General features: G+C 35.1%; 1 protein-coding gene across 2 annotated transcripts in view; it reads right to left on the bottom strand.

Moving 5' to 3' along the window:
- Positions 1–15,904, bottom strand: part of LOC150109817 (kinesin-like protein KIF11) — a 575,645-nt gene that overhangs the window by 400,806 nt on the left and 158,935 nt on the right. For both annotated transcript variants that reach the window (XM_090396826.1, XM_090396834.1), the window contains exon 8: positions 5,537–5,615. In XM_090396826.1, the coding sequence (XP_090252952.1) occupies positions 5,537–5,615 (79 nt within the window). The remainder of the gene's footprint in view (positions 1–5,536; positions 5,616–15,904) is intronic.

The raw sequence follows: 15,904 nt of genomic DNA, 5'->3' as shown, positions 1-15,904 counted from the left end.
TGTTCCATAGTCGAAATCCCCCATAATAATTACCCTCCTTCCACTCATTTCGATTTGTTTATGCATACTATCTCCACCATCTATTCCATCACCTGGTCTACAGCAGCACCCAACCGTATATTTTATTCTACCAGTCTCAATCTCACACCAAATAGCCTCAAATGAGCACTTTTCACTATCCTGCAAAACAACTGCAATTCTTGGCTGCCATTCATTAGCTATTATCAATAACACCCCTTCCCTCATTTTATTCTCTGTCCCTCCTAAACACACAACCTACACATTCCATCCAACTAACTATATCATCTTCTGTCAGCCATGTTTTACTAATGCCAATAACCTGTGGCCAGGAAGAACCAATCAAGGCAAACAATTTTTCCTTCCTGTTCCTAATACTGCTGCCATTAGTATACATGAAATGCAGTGATCCCTTTGTCCGACCTCTATCTTGATGCGTTATTCTAAATATCCCATTCCCATTTTTTGTCCTTAGTACTGGCTCGGGTACATTATATACATTCTTACACTCAACTGTCTCACTGATGTCCGCATATCCCCCCCCCTTGGTAGTTCTAGTTTCCCTGGTTCTGCACATCCATTTTCACTTCATTCAGCAACACTTTTTCCAGTCTACGCACACCAAATCCATTCAAATGCAGGCCATCCATCTTATATAAATCCTTTCGCCCATCACTCATTCCACACCATACCGTCTGCATAACTTGCGCATAATATCATTTGCGATTATGGCCCTCCTAAACTCCTCTGTCATACCATGGCAACAGACTCACCATTCTAACTCTGTCACTCTTTTCTTTCGCTACCTTTAATACTTTCAAGTCCTCTCTCAAAAAAATTCTCCTTTCAATTCATTCGTACCCACCACAACTATCAATTCTTTCACCCTCTGTTTTTGCGCTCTAATACTCTCACTTACATCCTTAAACTTCGCACCTGGTAAGTATGATTTAGTTAAACTCCCATCTATCATTCCTCTTAATAAGAAGTCACCATACAACACTCTTTCCTTTATTTCAGAAACTCTCCCACTCGTACGCTTATTTTTCCTTTCAAACACTTGTTTACCGAATCACTCTGGAAAGAGTTTTGCAAGTGCTCTAATTGCCGCTGTGCATTTTGTATCACTGCGCGCAACCTAGCGATCTCACTTCCTACAAATAATTCCTCATTTTTATTAATCATTCAAACCATTTTCTCTCTCTGTATAGTTGCTTTCATTCTTTCTTTGATCACTGCTCTCATTGCCATCTTGTACATCGCAATTCCCTATCAAGCCACTATTGTCACTCACATTCTGGCTTTCAACCATAACTGTCTCACAACCTGACATATTTCAACTCCTCACTTTGCTTACACTTTCTGCACATTCTCCCACCACTATCACTTTCAATCCAAAGTCCAGCCTCATTCAGGAATGCATACATCCCACACACATCACACTGGACAAACTCTCTCACATTACAGTTTTTGAACAATGGCGTCGTATTTTTGGACACCATGTGCAAATCTATGAAACGTATTGTTAAAATACTAAATTAAATAACGGAATTCACACCAAAATCACACAGACACAACAAGCTACCAAAATTAGACAATATTACGTTATGATTTAAACCTATATTCTAATTTTCACTCAAAATTATCCTTAGCTTTCGGGAGCTCTCTGAAAACACTACAGACCGTGTAGCCCTCTAGCAGGCTGTCTGAATTATTAAATATAATTATTTGAAATCAGGTCATTCTTTTTGAAACACCCTGTATAATGTAGCCACTGATGACATCTGTATATCAATTTATCTCAAAACTGTCTCAGTTCTAGTAGTCTCCAGTCTTTCATTTCTAAACCAGATCTTACATTTGCTAGTTAAAATTGGTTTAAACACTCTTGTACATAGCTACTGTAGTTTTCTGACTAATTTCACTTTTATTCCAAATAAATTTATTATGCTGACTCCAATAAAACAGATTTTCTAATTTACTTTCTATTTCAAGTTCAATATGTCAACTTCCATATACACTGTTCCTGAACAGCTGAAATGTTTTACTTATTCTACAGGTTACTCATTCAGGGATGTAGCTGATTGTGTCCCTGTTCCTAATTTCATAACTTTTGTCATTTTACTGTTGATTTTCATGCCAAATTTGATACAGTAAGTAATTCAAATTAATTATGGATTTTGCAGACATGTATTGGATTTATTCAGAATATATCATCTGAGACCTCCAGGACTCAAGGGAGTCCTGGGGGTCTCAGATGAGAAATCACCCATACCTTCTCTTAAATTCATTCACACTATATGCACTCACTACCCCTAAACACAAACTATTCCGCTCACTCAATGCTCTGTGAGAGAAAAACTTAGTACTTGTGCATTTCCTAACTGCAAATAAACTTAACTTCCATGGATGCCCTGTGTTTTTATCCCACCTTCCATATAACAAAAATTTTCATTACACAATATCCTCTAACACCCATTCAAAAAGTTTAGATATCATATCACACCTCTTTCTCATGTTAACCAGAGTTTAATCCACATACTTTCAATCTGTCCTCATAACCTAATTCCCACAAACTGGATATCTTTGTAACTCTGCACCTTTCCAGAGCTTCTACATCCCTCAGAGTCCAGGACACCAAATATGTGCACAATAATCCAGATGTGATCATATCAAGGCTTTATAAAGTTACAAAATGACTTCCTTACATGTCAAGGTTTACTTCAACATCACAATTATCCTCTGAGTTGTATTTAAAACTTTTGCTGTGTAACCTTTGAACTTCAAATTCCTATCCACCCGTATGCCAAGATCTCTAACTTAATCAGTTTCTTGTAGTTTAACTCTGCTAAAATGTAATATACAACTGAAAATCTCATCACACCAAAGTGCATAATTTTACACTTACTAACATTAAATTGACAGCCATTTTCTTTTCATCAAATTTACAGCCTATTCAAATCATTTTGTAAGTCTTGGATATCAGTACACACATCCCTGATGGCCCTGCCTATGTTCGCATGATCAGCAAACAACTGCACATTCAACTGTTAGACCTTTCTAATGTCATTAATATATAGACTGAACAACAACTGCCTAAGGACTAAACCCTGAGGAACACCACTGATCAACTTAAATTTAGCAGATTCACACACCCCCATATATACCACTTTGATATGTTTGTCGACAATCCACTGATCCAGGTCATCTAATTCCTGATATATACCCTTAAGGGGTGTACAGGATATGATAGTACTACATGAAAAATTTGCATCATTAGTAACTTCCTATCTACAATTTTCCTCCAGATCAGTCAGTTACCTGTCAAGACTCCAACATTTTTAGATCTTATATTTCAATATTTGAAGGCTCTTTTCATTGTATCAATCGACCTATATCTTGGTCTTCCTCTGGGTCTTTTTCCTGCCAACCTAGCAGAAAACACTTGTTTTGCTAATCTTTCCTCTCTCATTCTGCTTAAGTGACCATACCACCTGAGATTAGCTCTGCTAATGCATTCCTGGATACTGAGTATCAAATTCTTTCCCAATATTCTCGTTTTTAATATTTTGCCATTGATGCCATCTGTTCATGCCCCTAATCTTTCTCAGGAGTCTCATATCTGCAGTCTAGTCTTTGGTCAAGTGTTTTACTTCTGACCCAGCTCTCAGATCCATAAGTTAAAACTGGTTTGAACACAGTCTTACATACAGCTAATTTAGCAGTTTGGCTAATTTCTCTAATTCCATATGAATTTATTCAGTTGATTTTCTACCATACCAGCTTTGTTGATTCTGTTGTCTATTTCCATATTTAACTTGCCATCTTCACTAAAAATCGTGTCTAAGTAGCTGAAATGTTTTACTTGTTCTACGAGTTCTCCATTCACAACACAGTTAACATTTTCAACGTTTTTGCCTATTTTCATTGTCCGTCTTTTTTTAATGACAATGTTCATACCATATCTATTACAACAGTTATTCAATTTAGTCATGGAATCTTGCAGACTTGTAGCAAATTTATTTAGAAGTATAACATCATCTGCATAAAACAAAGAGCTGAGATTAAAACCTCCAACACTGATCCAAGTCAAGAGTTTATATTCCAACCAAACATTCTCCAGTTTATGCAACAGCATTTCATGTGGTATCCTGTCAAATATCAAACAGTCATTTCTTTAACTAAATTACCCTCATTTCTTTAACTAAATTACCTCTATAATATCAAACATTCTTTCATTGAGTTTCATCTGTCAAATGCTGCTTGAAGTTGTCTTGCAACAGTTCAGTAAATCTACTTTCATTCTCATTAGATTATCATCACGCAATCAATGTTTGGATAATTGAAGTTAATCATGTTTATTTGGTAATGCATTTTGTCATCAGTAACCAATCCACTAGGTCTGCAACAATGCTGCAGTATGTATTTCATCTGTTACGACTCCATTTCACACCAGATAGCTTCAAACTCACAGCTACATGGAAAACTGTTACTATGTATTGCAGTCATAACTTTTTTTTTTATCCTAACTAGACAAATCAATATCATTTGTATAGCACATTCCCTCCTTTTCTCAGGAGGGAATGTGCTTTTTACCCTTTCCATTTGATACCAGTTAGTATCAAATGGAAAGGGTAAAATATTTTTAGGAAGGATAGACAATATCTTTTACACTCAATATCAATTAGTATGCCTGCATCTCACAGACAGGTCTCACTAATGTCAACTTGAAGCCCAAAATATTTATCAAAGCAATAAACTGTTACTTCTGCATTCATGTACAGACATAAGTTGCTTTTTTTTTTGTGTATGCAGGCCTGTTGTAGTCCGAATGCCTTACTTATGAAAACATGTGCAAGAAAAGACACTCTTGCACATGTTTAAGCCTAAAACCAGACAAATACGCAACTGCTCCTTCCTCGTAATCACATTCCTACTATTAATATTAATACTATTACATAAAATGGATGTGTTTACATAGTGATTCTCCTCATTCCTCCATCATAATCTAGTTTTCTCGAGTCTGTTAGGTCTCATACTAGTTAATAATTTCACCAGACTTCTGGTATCGAACACATTCGAGTGTAGAATCAACAATGGATTTGTGTACTCTTGTACACAAATCCATTGTTCCCTCAAAGACATTCCAGACATCCACTCACATCCATTTCTTTTTACATAGCTTATGCATCAAAATACTGGACTAAATTTATTCTAAATTTAGTCCAGTATAGTCCGATTCATTTCAAATTATCTATTTGAAAGGTAAAAATTTTTAGAATAAATAAATTTACGAATTATAAATTTTTACCATCTTTAGAAGAAGTTGATTTAATTCAGAAACATTAGCAAATGTAACGTATTAAAAAAATAAACTCATCTTACATCGAACTTACAAACACATTTCAATGAACACATTATGTTTGTAATTTGGGATTTGCTTGTATTTCCATACTAATTAATAAAATAAATAAAAAATGATCAAACTAAGAAGATTAAATGGCTTTAAAAAACTCACCTATATGGAATATGTGGAGCTTTTTCTACAAGAGCTGTGATTGCTCGGCCAAGCGTAAGCAAACTCTGATTAATGCTACCTATAAAACAAAGTGCGGTACATTTAAAATACAACTACAGCTCAATAAACTGTATCGTAGCATATACCTATTCATTTGCAATTTTCTCATGTCACCACAGTGACAAATGTGAGAATTATTCAGCTAAAACAGTCTCAACTAATATTTAATTTTTTGTATCTCAAAACATTTGATAAAAACTAATAGAACAATACAATATTTAAATATGCTTATTATAACTGCATTCTTAACAAAGGCTAGTTTTTAAATACAAGAACATTTGTGGTAGGTTAAAACTACAGCACTTTTTTCTTTAATTACTTTAAAAAATGTGTCACTTTGCTTAATGTTAAGATTTTATGAAGTGCTTCAGAGTAACAGATATAATAAGCTATTTTTAATAGTCCTGGACTGTACTCAAGAAATCTGCTTACCTACTCACCACAGGTAAGTTATCAGACAGAAGTGGCCAGTGAATTTTCAGCATCCTTCTAAATACATACAAAATATATTATTCTTTGTAAAATTTAAAATTTTTTTCTTCATTTTAAAATATCATTTCTCACTGTCAAGTTATCTGATCATGGGTGGCTATCAATTATTGAAGTTATTTTATTTATGACCAGGACATAACATCTTTGAAATAAACAGCCATTAAAATCTCTCACTACTGTAGTAACTCTCTCCCTAACAGCTCTCTTTCCAGTCATTACATAACAATTGATAACTTTTGAATCAAATTCCTGCCATGTACCCTCAACAGGTGTCCAGGATATGATAGTAATGATGCAAATTTTTCACATGCAGTACTAACTTCCAATCTACAATTTTGTCCAAATCAGTCTGTTACATGTGAAGACTCCAATGTCATCAGATTTTATATTTCTCTCTTATAAGGCACTTTTTACCATACCAATCTACATATATTTTGGTCTTTCTTTGGGTCTTTTCCTGCCAACCTTGCAAAGAACACTTGTTTTGCTAATCTTTCCTCTCCCATTCTATTTATTTAAGTGACCATACCAATTGAGATTAGTCTAATAATGCATTCCTGGATGCTGACAATGTCAAGTTCTTTCCTAATATCTTTTTTTAATATGATATTGCCATTGATGCCATCTGTTCACACTTCTAATTTTTCTCAGGACTCTCATATCTGCGGTCTCTAGTCTTTGGTCAAGTGTTTTACTTCTGACCCAGCTCTCAGATCCATAAGTTAAAACTGGTTTGAACACTGTCTTATATACAACTAATTTAGTGTTTCGAATAATTTGTCTTATTTCATATAAATTTATTCAACTGACTTCCTACCATACCAGCTTTGCTGATTCTGTTGTCTATTTCCATATTTAATTTACCATCTTCACTAAAAATCGTGCCTAAGTAAATGAAATGTTTCATTTGTTCTATAGGTTCTCCATTCACAATGCAGTTGATATTTTCAATACTTCGGTCTATTTTCATTGTCTTGTTATTGCTGACCTTCATACCATATCTGTTACAACAGTTATTCAATTCAGTCAGAATCTTGCAGACTTGTAGCGGATTTATTTAGAAGTATAACATCGTCCCCATAAAGCAAAGAGCTGACATTAACATCTCCAATTCTGATATCATGTTTAATACCACTTTCCTTCATAATGTGATCCATATAGATCATGAATAACAGAGGGGATAATGCACATTCTTGTCTCACACCAGATTTAACATAAACCACCTTCCTATACTTCTTCCAATTCTAACTGCTGACTTACAACTCAAATAAAGACTAAGTATTGCTTGATATAATGCCCCATTGACACCATATAATTGTAGCATTTTGAATAGCTTCTCACTCACTCTTGGCACCTTGTCATATGCCTTTTCCAGATCGACAAAACTTAAATAGATTTGTTATATTCACATGCTTTCTCAATTATTTGTTATAAAGTGAAGATTGATCCTGACAGCCTCTATTTGGCCTGAATCCAGCTTGTTCTTCACCAAGCTTTTCTTCCACAATTCTTCTCAACTGTTTCTCAAGTATACTTGCATAAATCTTGAGGAATACTCAGCAGGGAAATACCTCTGAAATTCTCACATTCAGTTTTATTTCCCTTTTTACATATGGGTACTATGAGAGCTCTACTCCAATCATCTGGAATTTGTCCCTCTGTCCAAGCCTTTTAAACTATGCAGTGCAACCACTGTAAGACTTTTATATCTCTTAACTTGAGCATTTCTGGTCAAATATCATCTACTAATGCTGCCATTCCACATTTCAGGCCTTGTACCTTTTTCTACTTCAAGTATGGAAATGTATTCATGACTAAATGCCTGTTAAACTTTTTTTACCACTGTGCTATCACTTCTAGTTTCATTTAGCAATTTTTCGAAGTAATTCAAGGATATCTTTTTCTCCGGTTTTCATTTCGCCTTTATCATCTCCGATTCCTTTTATAGCGCTTTTTCCTCCATTTCTAATCATCAATACCTCCAGAATATCTCGCCACTGTCTTGATATTTATTTTCTTTGTTCTTGCCAAAATTCCTCCCTTGACTTTTGTTTAGCTAGTTTTACAGTGTTTAGCTTTCTTACATTTGTCTCTGTATTCAATAAGAGCACAAGCTGACTTATTTGCCAAGAACTTTTGATATGCTTTCTTCTTTTCCTTCACTGCCTCTTTAACTTCCTGTCTCCACCATGGAGTTCTAATTTTTCTATCCTTGCAAACAACCTCATGACATGCTTCTCTGGCTGAATCTCTAAGGTTTGATTCCTGTTCTCAATCTTTAATTTTTTCTTGAATAATGTTTGTGTATTTAAGTCTACAGTTCATATCTGAGAACTGCTCAACACTTATTTGCTTTAAAACTTTCTTACATGTTATTTTCAATAAGAAATTCAATTTTTATCCTGCTCAAGACTAAATGATGATCACTTCCAATTTCAAATCCTCTGTACACTCTGGTGTCCTGCACCAGTCAGAAAACATCATCAACAATAACATATTCAACTAGACATTTCTTATTCCTTGCCTCTTTTCCCATGTCAATTTATATACATTATGTTGGAATATTGTGTTAGTAATAAGGAGTCCATGTCATGGGCAGAAATCCAAAAGGTATTGCCATTATTAGATTTGCTTTTTCACAAAATATTTTTGTATATCTGATAATCATTTCCTACTCTGCTATTTAGATTCTCAGGAAGTCCAACTTTTCCTTTTTCATTGTGTCAGTTGCTTTTTCTAAAGCCTGAAAAAATTCCTCCACTTCTACCTTAGTAGAACCTTCTGTGGGACCATAGGCACAAATAAGTCTCATTGTCAAGTTTCCCATTTTGATATTTGCCCACATCACTCTACTTGAGACTGTATTCCATTAAAAGAATAATTAACCCCATCTTTAGGGTTGAATACTATGGCTACTCCTTTTACTAAGCTACTGGAACAAATCTGAAAGCACAACTCAACACAACATCAGAGTTAAAGATCAGTACTATCAACATAAGAAGCCTGAATGGCAAACAAATAGAGCTAGCTGAGGAATTAGATAAGCACCAGATCGACATAATAGGGATGACTGAAACAAAAGACGAAAACTGGTCAGATCTTTCTGAGCAATAAATACAAAACATTATATTCAGGAAATGACAATCAAAGAAAAGAAGAGTATTTGACACAATATATGACGCTAATCTTCTTGAATGGCAGGGAGTCCCAAGTAGAGTGATGTGGGCTAATATCAGAATGTGGAATTGGACAATGACTTATTTGTGCCTATAGTCTCAAAGAAGGTTTTACTAAGGTAGAAGTGGAGGAATTTTTTCATGCTTTAGGGAAAGCATCTGACACAACGAAAAAGGAAAAGTTGGTTCTTTGGTTGGGAATCTAAATAGCAAAGTAGGAAATTATTATCAGACATACAAAAATATTTTGCGAAAATTTGGAGAAAAGAACAAAGCTAATAATAATAAATATCTGTTGGATTTCTGCTCAGGACATGGACTGGTTATTACTAACACCATGTTCCAAAAAAAAAGATGTGCACAAATTCAGAGAGAAGAGGTAAGGAATAAGAAAAGTCTCATTGACTATGTTATTGTTGATAGCAATGTTTTCTACCTGGTGCCGGACACCAGAGTGTACAGAGGATTTGAAATTGGAAGTGATCACTATTTAGTCTTCAGCAGGATAAAATTGAATTTCATATTGAAAAGAATAACAAGTTTTAAAGCAAATAAAAGTTGAGCAGCTCTCAGATGTGAACTGTAGACTAAAATACACAAATATTATTGAAGAAAAAATGAAAGCGTTTGAGAACAGGAACCAAACCTTGGAGATTCGGTGGCAAGCCTTGAAGAAAACCCTAATTGATTCAGTCAGAGAGGCATGTGGTAAGGTAATCTGCAAGGATAGAAAAATCAGAACTCCATGGTGGACACAGGAAGATAAAGAGGCAGCGAATCAAAAGTTCCTGGCAAATATGTTGCCTTTTGCTGTTAGAGAATACAGAGACAAATGTAACACTTAAAACTAGCTAAACAAAAGTCATAGGAAGACTTTGGCAAGAACATAGAAAATAAAGAAAGAAGGTGGTAAGATATTCTGGAGGTTTTCGAAGAAGTTTAGAAGTGGGAAAGAGTGCAGTAAAAGGAGTTAGAGATGATAAACACGACATGAAAAATGGAGAAAAAGATATCCTTGAAGTATGGAGTAATTACTTCGAAAAATTGCTAAATGAAACAAGCAGTGATAGCACAGTGGTAGCAAACTCGGGCATACAGTCAGGAATATATATTCATACTTGAAGTAGAAAAAGCCATCAAAGGCTTGAAATGTGGAAAGGCAGCAAGAGTAGATGATATTTGACCAGAAATGCTGAAGTATCGTGGTATAAAAGTCTTACAGTGGTTGCACTGCATAGTTCAGAAAGCCTGGACAGAGGGATGAATTCCCAAGGATTGGAGTAGAGCTCTCATAGTACCCATATATAAAAAGAGAAATAAAACTGAATGAGAATTACAGAGGTATTTCCCTCCTGAGTGTTCCTGGCAAGATCTATGTAAGTATACTTGAGAAATGGTAAAGAAGAGTTGTGGAAGAAAAGCTTGGTGAAGAACAAGCTGGATTCAGGCCAAATAGAGGCTGTCAGGATCAGATCTTCACTTTACGACAAATAGTTGACAAAGCATGGGAATATAACAAAGATCTATATTTAAGTTTTGTAGATCTGGAAAAGGAATATGACAAGGTGCCAAGAGAGAAGCTATTCAAAATGCTACAGTTATATGGTGTCAATGGGGCATTATATCAAGCAATACTTAGTCTTTATTTGAGTTGCAAATCAGCAGTTAGAATTGAAGGAAGTACAGGAAGATGGTTTAATGTTAAATCTGGTGTGAGACAAGGATGTACATTATCCCCTCTGTTATTCATTAACTATATGGATCACATTATGAAGAAATGTGGTATTAAACATGACATCAAAATTGGAGATGTTAATGTCAGCTCTTTGCTTTATGCGGACAATGTTATACTTCTAAATAAATCGACTACAAGTTTGCAAGATTCCCTAACTAAATTGAATAACTGTTGTAATAGATATGGCATGAAGGTCAGCAATAAAAAGACAGACAATGAAAACAGAATGATTGAAAATGTCAACTGTGTTGTGAATGGAAAACCTGTGGAACAAGTAAAACATTTCAACTGCTTAGACACGATATTTAGTGAAGATGGTAAATTAAATATGGAAACAGACAACAGAATCAGCAAAGCTGGTATGGTAAGAAGTCAATTGAATAAATTCATACAGAATAAGAGAAATTAGTCAGAACACTAAATTAGCTGTATACAAGGCTGTGTTCAAACCAGTTTTAACTTATGGATCTTAGAGCTGGGTCAGAAGTAAAACACTTGACCAAAGCCTAGAGACTGCAGATATGAGTCCTGAGAAAGATTAGAGGCATAAACAGATGCCATCAATGGCAATATCATATTAAAAACGAGGATATTAGGAAAGGACTTGACATTGTCTACATTCCTGAATGTTGAGCAGAGCTAATCTCAGGTGGTATGGTCACTTAAACAGAATAGGCGAGAAAAATGAGCAAAACAAGTGTTCTCTGCCAGTTTGTCAGGAAAACGGCCCACAGAAGACCAAGATATAGGTGGATTGATACAGTACAAAGTGCCTTAGACGATACAAATATAAAATCTGATAATGTTGGAGTCTTGACAAGTAACAGACTGATTTGGAGGAAAATTGTAGATAGGAAGTTAGTAATGATATGAATTTTTCATGTAGTACTATCATATCCTGAACACCCCTTGAGGGTACATGTCAGGAATTTGATGACTCCTGTTCCTTGACTCTCATTGCTTGAATATAACATTTTCTACTTATTGCTCAGAAAGATCACCAATTTGTCTTTTTTGTTTCTGTCGCCACTATTATGTTGATCTGGTACTTATCTAATTCCTTAGCTAGCTCCATTTCTGTGCCATTCAGGCTTCTATGTTGATAGTACAGATCTAGAACTCTGATGTTGAGCTGGGGTGCGTTTTAGGATTTGTTCCAGTACCTGACTTTTCACTGTTTGCCTTGCTTCCCTGGCAAAAACAATGAAGGCCTTGTTTAACCAGATGACACCCCAGACGGCATGAAATTCTGTCATATTGTACCATCATTTTATCTTTTAGTTTAAGCCAATAAGAATACAATTTGGTTGGCTAAATCCCAAATTGCCAGCCAATCCTCATTTGTTTCTTATCCAGGTAGATACCCAACAGAGTGCACCATGAGAAGGTGAGGATTGGACATTAGGTCAGCAGTCCTGTCAGTTCTCTGCATTCCTTTAAATGCTATGTGGAGGGCTCCTCTCAGTACTGCTCTTTTGAATGTTTCTTATTATATAAAAGAGCAGCATGGCAGGTTAGCTTGTGATTTGGCTTCATTCAAGCAAAAGTATGTGGATATCTCAACAAATTGTGTAGACTGCATCCCTTCACTGACAGTTCGAAAACATGTTTCCATGGTGCTCTATCTATAAAAATTAGACTAGACACCAATGAGCTAATGTACTCTTTACAGATGAGATTCATTTTAGTTTTTCCTTCAATTCTAGATTATGCTTGATCTGGTGTGAAAGTGATACTGCTTACCATTGTAAGAATGTTTATCAATTTCTGATAAATACCCCCATGGGATGTTCAGGTTACTATGACAGCATTACATGATTAACATTATATTATTTATCTCCAATGATTTTCATCCAAATTAGTCTATTAGCACTCCAATATTATCATATCTAACATTTTTTCTTCTAAAGCAGTTCTAAATGAATCAATACACCTAGACCTTAGTCTTCCTCTGGGTCTCCATCAAACACCTGTTTTGCTAACCTTTTCTCACACATCTGCTTACACATTCTTGAATACTAATAGTATTCAAGTTCCTTTCTAATATGATTCTGCCATCAGTTGACTAATTCTTCTCAAAACCTTCACATCTATAGTTGCTGATGAAGTACTTTATTTTTAACTCAACTTTAAGATCTATAACTTGAAAGAAAAAAAAACCGGTTTGAACACTGCTAGTCTGGTGCGTTGGCTAATTTCTCTTATTCCATATAAATTTATTCAGCTGGCTACCCACCATACCAGCTTTGCTAATTATGTTGTCTATCTCCAGATTTATCTTGGCATCTTCACTAAAAATGGTGCCTAAATAGCTGAAATATTTAACTTCTATAAGATCTCCATTCAAAATGCAGCTGACAGTTTCTAAGTTTCTAACTATTTTCACAGTTTTGATTTTTATTGGTGAATTTCATGCCAAATTTGTTACAGCCGTTATTCAATTTAGTTAGAGAATCCTGGAGATGCACTAGATGTGTTTTGGAGTGCAACATCATCTGCATAAAGCAAAGAGCTAAGTTTGACATCTCCAATTATAATATCAGGTCTAATGCCACTTTCTTTTATAAAGTGATATAAATGATGAATAAGAGTGAAGATACCGTGCATCCTTGTCTTACCCCTGATTTTACATCAAACCACCTTTCTGTATTTCCTTCAATACTAAGTGACAGCTTATATATAGACTATGTATAACTCTGTATAATGTTCCATTCATTCCATACAATTGTAGTGTTTTGAAATACTTTTCTCAGAGCACCTGTCATATGACTTTTCAGGAACTACAAAATTAAGTAGAGATCCTTGTCATATTGCCACGATTTCTCAACTATTTATCTTAAAATAGAAATCTGATCTTGACAACCCAGTTTGTTCTTCTCCAAGTTTCTCTTCCACAATCTTTCTCAACCTCTTACCTAGAACGCTTAGCAGAAAAATTCCTCTAATTCTCACATTCAGCTTTATTCCTGTTTTTAAAGATGGGTAGTAAGAGAGCTCTACTCCAGTCATTGGGAATTCAAACTTCTGCCAAATTCTTCTAAATTATTCAGTGCAGTCACTGCAAACTTTTTATATCTCCATACTTAAGCTTTTCGTCAAATATCATCTGCTCAGATGCCTTTCCACATCAAGTTTTTGATTACTTTTTTTTACCTCCTCTTTGCATTCCTCTTGAAAATTTTCTAGTATGGTTCTGTCACTTCATGGTTTGTTTAACAGTCTTTCAAAGTAATCACTCCAGGTATCTAAAGATACCCTTATCTTCAGTGTTCATGTCACCTTTTTCGCCTTTGATTCCTTTTACAGCTCTTTCCTCCATTTCTAAGCTTCAATAACCTCCAGAACATTGTCACCTCCTTAATATTTATTTTCTATATTGTTGCCAAAGATTCCCATGGCTTTTGTTTAGTTATTTTTTGCACATAGCTTAGCTTGCTTTACATTTTGCTCCGTATTCCTTTTCTATCCTTGCAGAAAACTTCACCACATACTTCCATAGCCGAATCAATGTCTTCTTCAGAGTTTGCTAATGAGATGCCAAAGTTTGATTGTTTTCAAACTGCTGAAAATTTTTTTCCAATAATGTTTGTATAGTTGTGTCTACAGTTTACCTCTAAAAGCTGCTCAATTCTAATTCTTTTTAAAAAAACGTTCTTACATACTGTTCTTTTTTTAACAAGATATCCATTTTTATCTTGCTGGGTACTAAGTAATAGTCACTTCCAATTTCAAATCCCCTGTACACACTCTTGTATCCTGAACCAGCCTTAGGATATCACTATCAACAATGACTTTTATTTCTCATGTCTTCTCCCCATGCACATTTTTATGTTGAAACATGGTGTTAGTAATGACTAGTCTGTGTCCTGAACAGAAGTCCAGTAAACACTTACCATTATTATTAGATTTGCCCTTTTCTACATTTCCCAAAATGTTCCCATATGTCTGTTGAGCTCATTTCCTCTCTGCTGTTCAGGTCTCCAACAAGGATCAAATCCCTTTTCCATTTTCTTTATTTCAGCTACCTTTTCTAATGACTCAAAAAATTGAACTTCTTCCTTAGAACCTTCTGTGGGACCATAGGTGCAAATAAATTTCATTGATTATTTACCCTTTTTGAAGTTTGCACTTCAAAATGGGTAAATAGTCAATGAAATCTACTTGAAACTGTCTTCCAGTTAAGTTTATCTTCGTGTTTGGTGGTGAATGCTACTCCTTCCTTTCGTTGATCATTATTGCCTGAAAATAGCATCCTATACTTATTTAGTAATATCTCACCTGTTTTTGTCTTTGTCATGTTAATTATGTCCACATGGTACTTTTCAAAGTTCTTCTGCAAGTATGATTTTCTTTCCATTAATACTCGTTATATGGATCGTTCCTATCTTCAGTTCTAATATAGGTTATATTCTTCTACATTTAATGAGCTGGAGTTTGTTCCAGTACTGGCTTTTCAATGTTTCAAGGCCTGAAACAGCAGGGGGAAGAGTTTTTTTTTTTAACTGAGCAATGCCCAGCCAGCATGAAATCTCATCATCTTGAACCACCATACGTATTTGTTCTTTAAGTCAATAAAAAGTACAATTTGGTACAAAAATTCAAATTGATAGCCCATCCCCCATTCATTCAGTACCCGCTAGATATCTACTAATGAGGTGCACCACATGAAGGTGAAGATCAGTTCTCTGTATTCCAGGAAGGAGATGTGGAGGTCTCCTCCCAGAATATTCTTCAAAGGGGTAAATACGGGGGTGCTAGAGTCACCGTGTGGAGAGGCATTATGCTTAATGAACGCACCAAGTTACACGTGCTGGAAAAAGGGACTATGACTAGTGAATGATATTGCAATGACATTCTTCAATGTCATGTTCATTGTTCCATAATGCTGTAGGTGAAGAATTCATT

This window comes from Typopeltis vanoorti, chromosome 1, assembly GCF_054136105.1.
Source record: "Typopeltis vanoorti isolate ZY-2024b chromosome 1, IOZ_Tvanoo_1.0, whole genome shotgun sequence".
In the NCBI taxonomy this organism is placed as follows: domain Eukaryota; kingdom Metazoa; phylum Arthropoda; class Arachnida; order Uropygi; family Thelyphonidae; genus Typopeltis; species Typopeltis vanoorti.
Note: the sequence above shows the minus strand (reverse complement) of the source record. Positions and strands in the feature narration are given on the sequence as shown.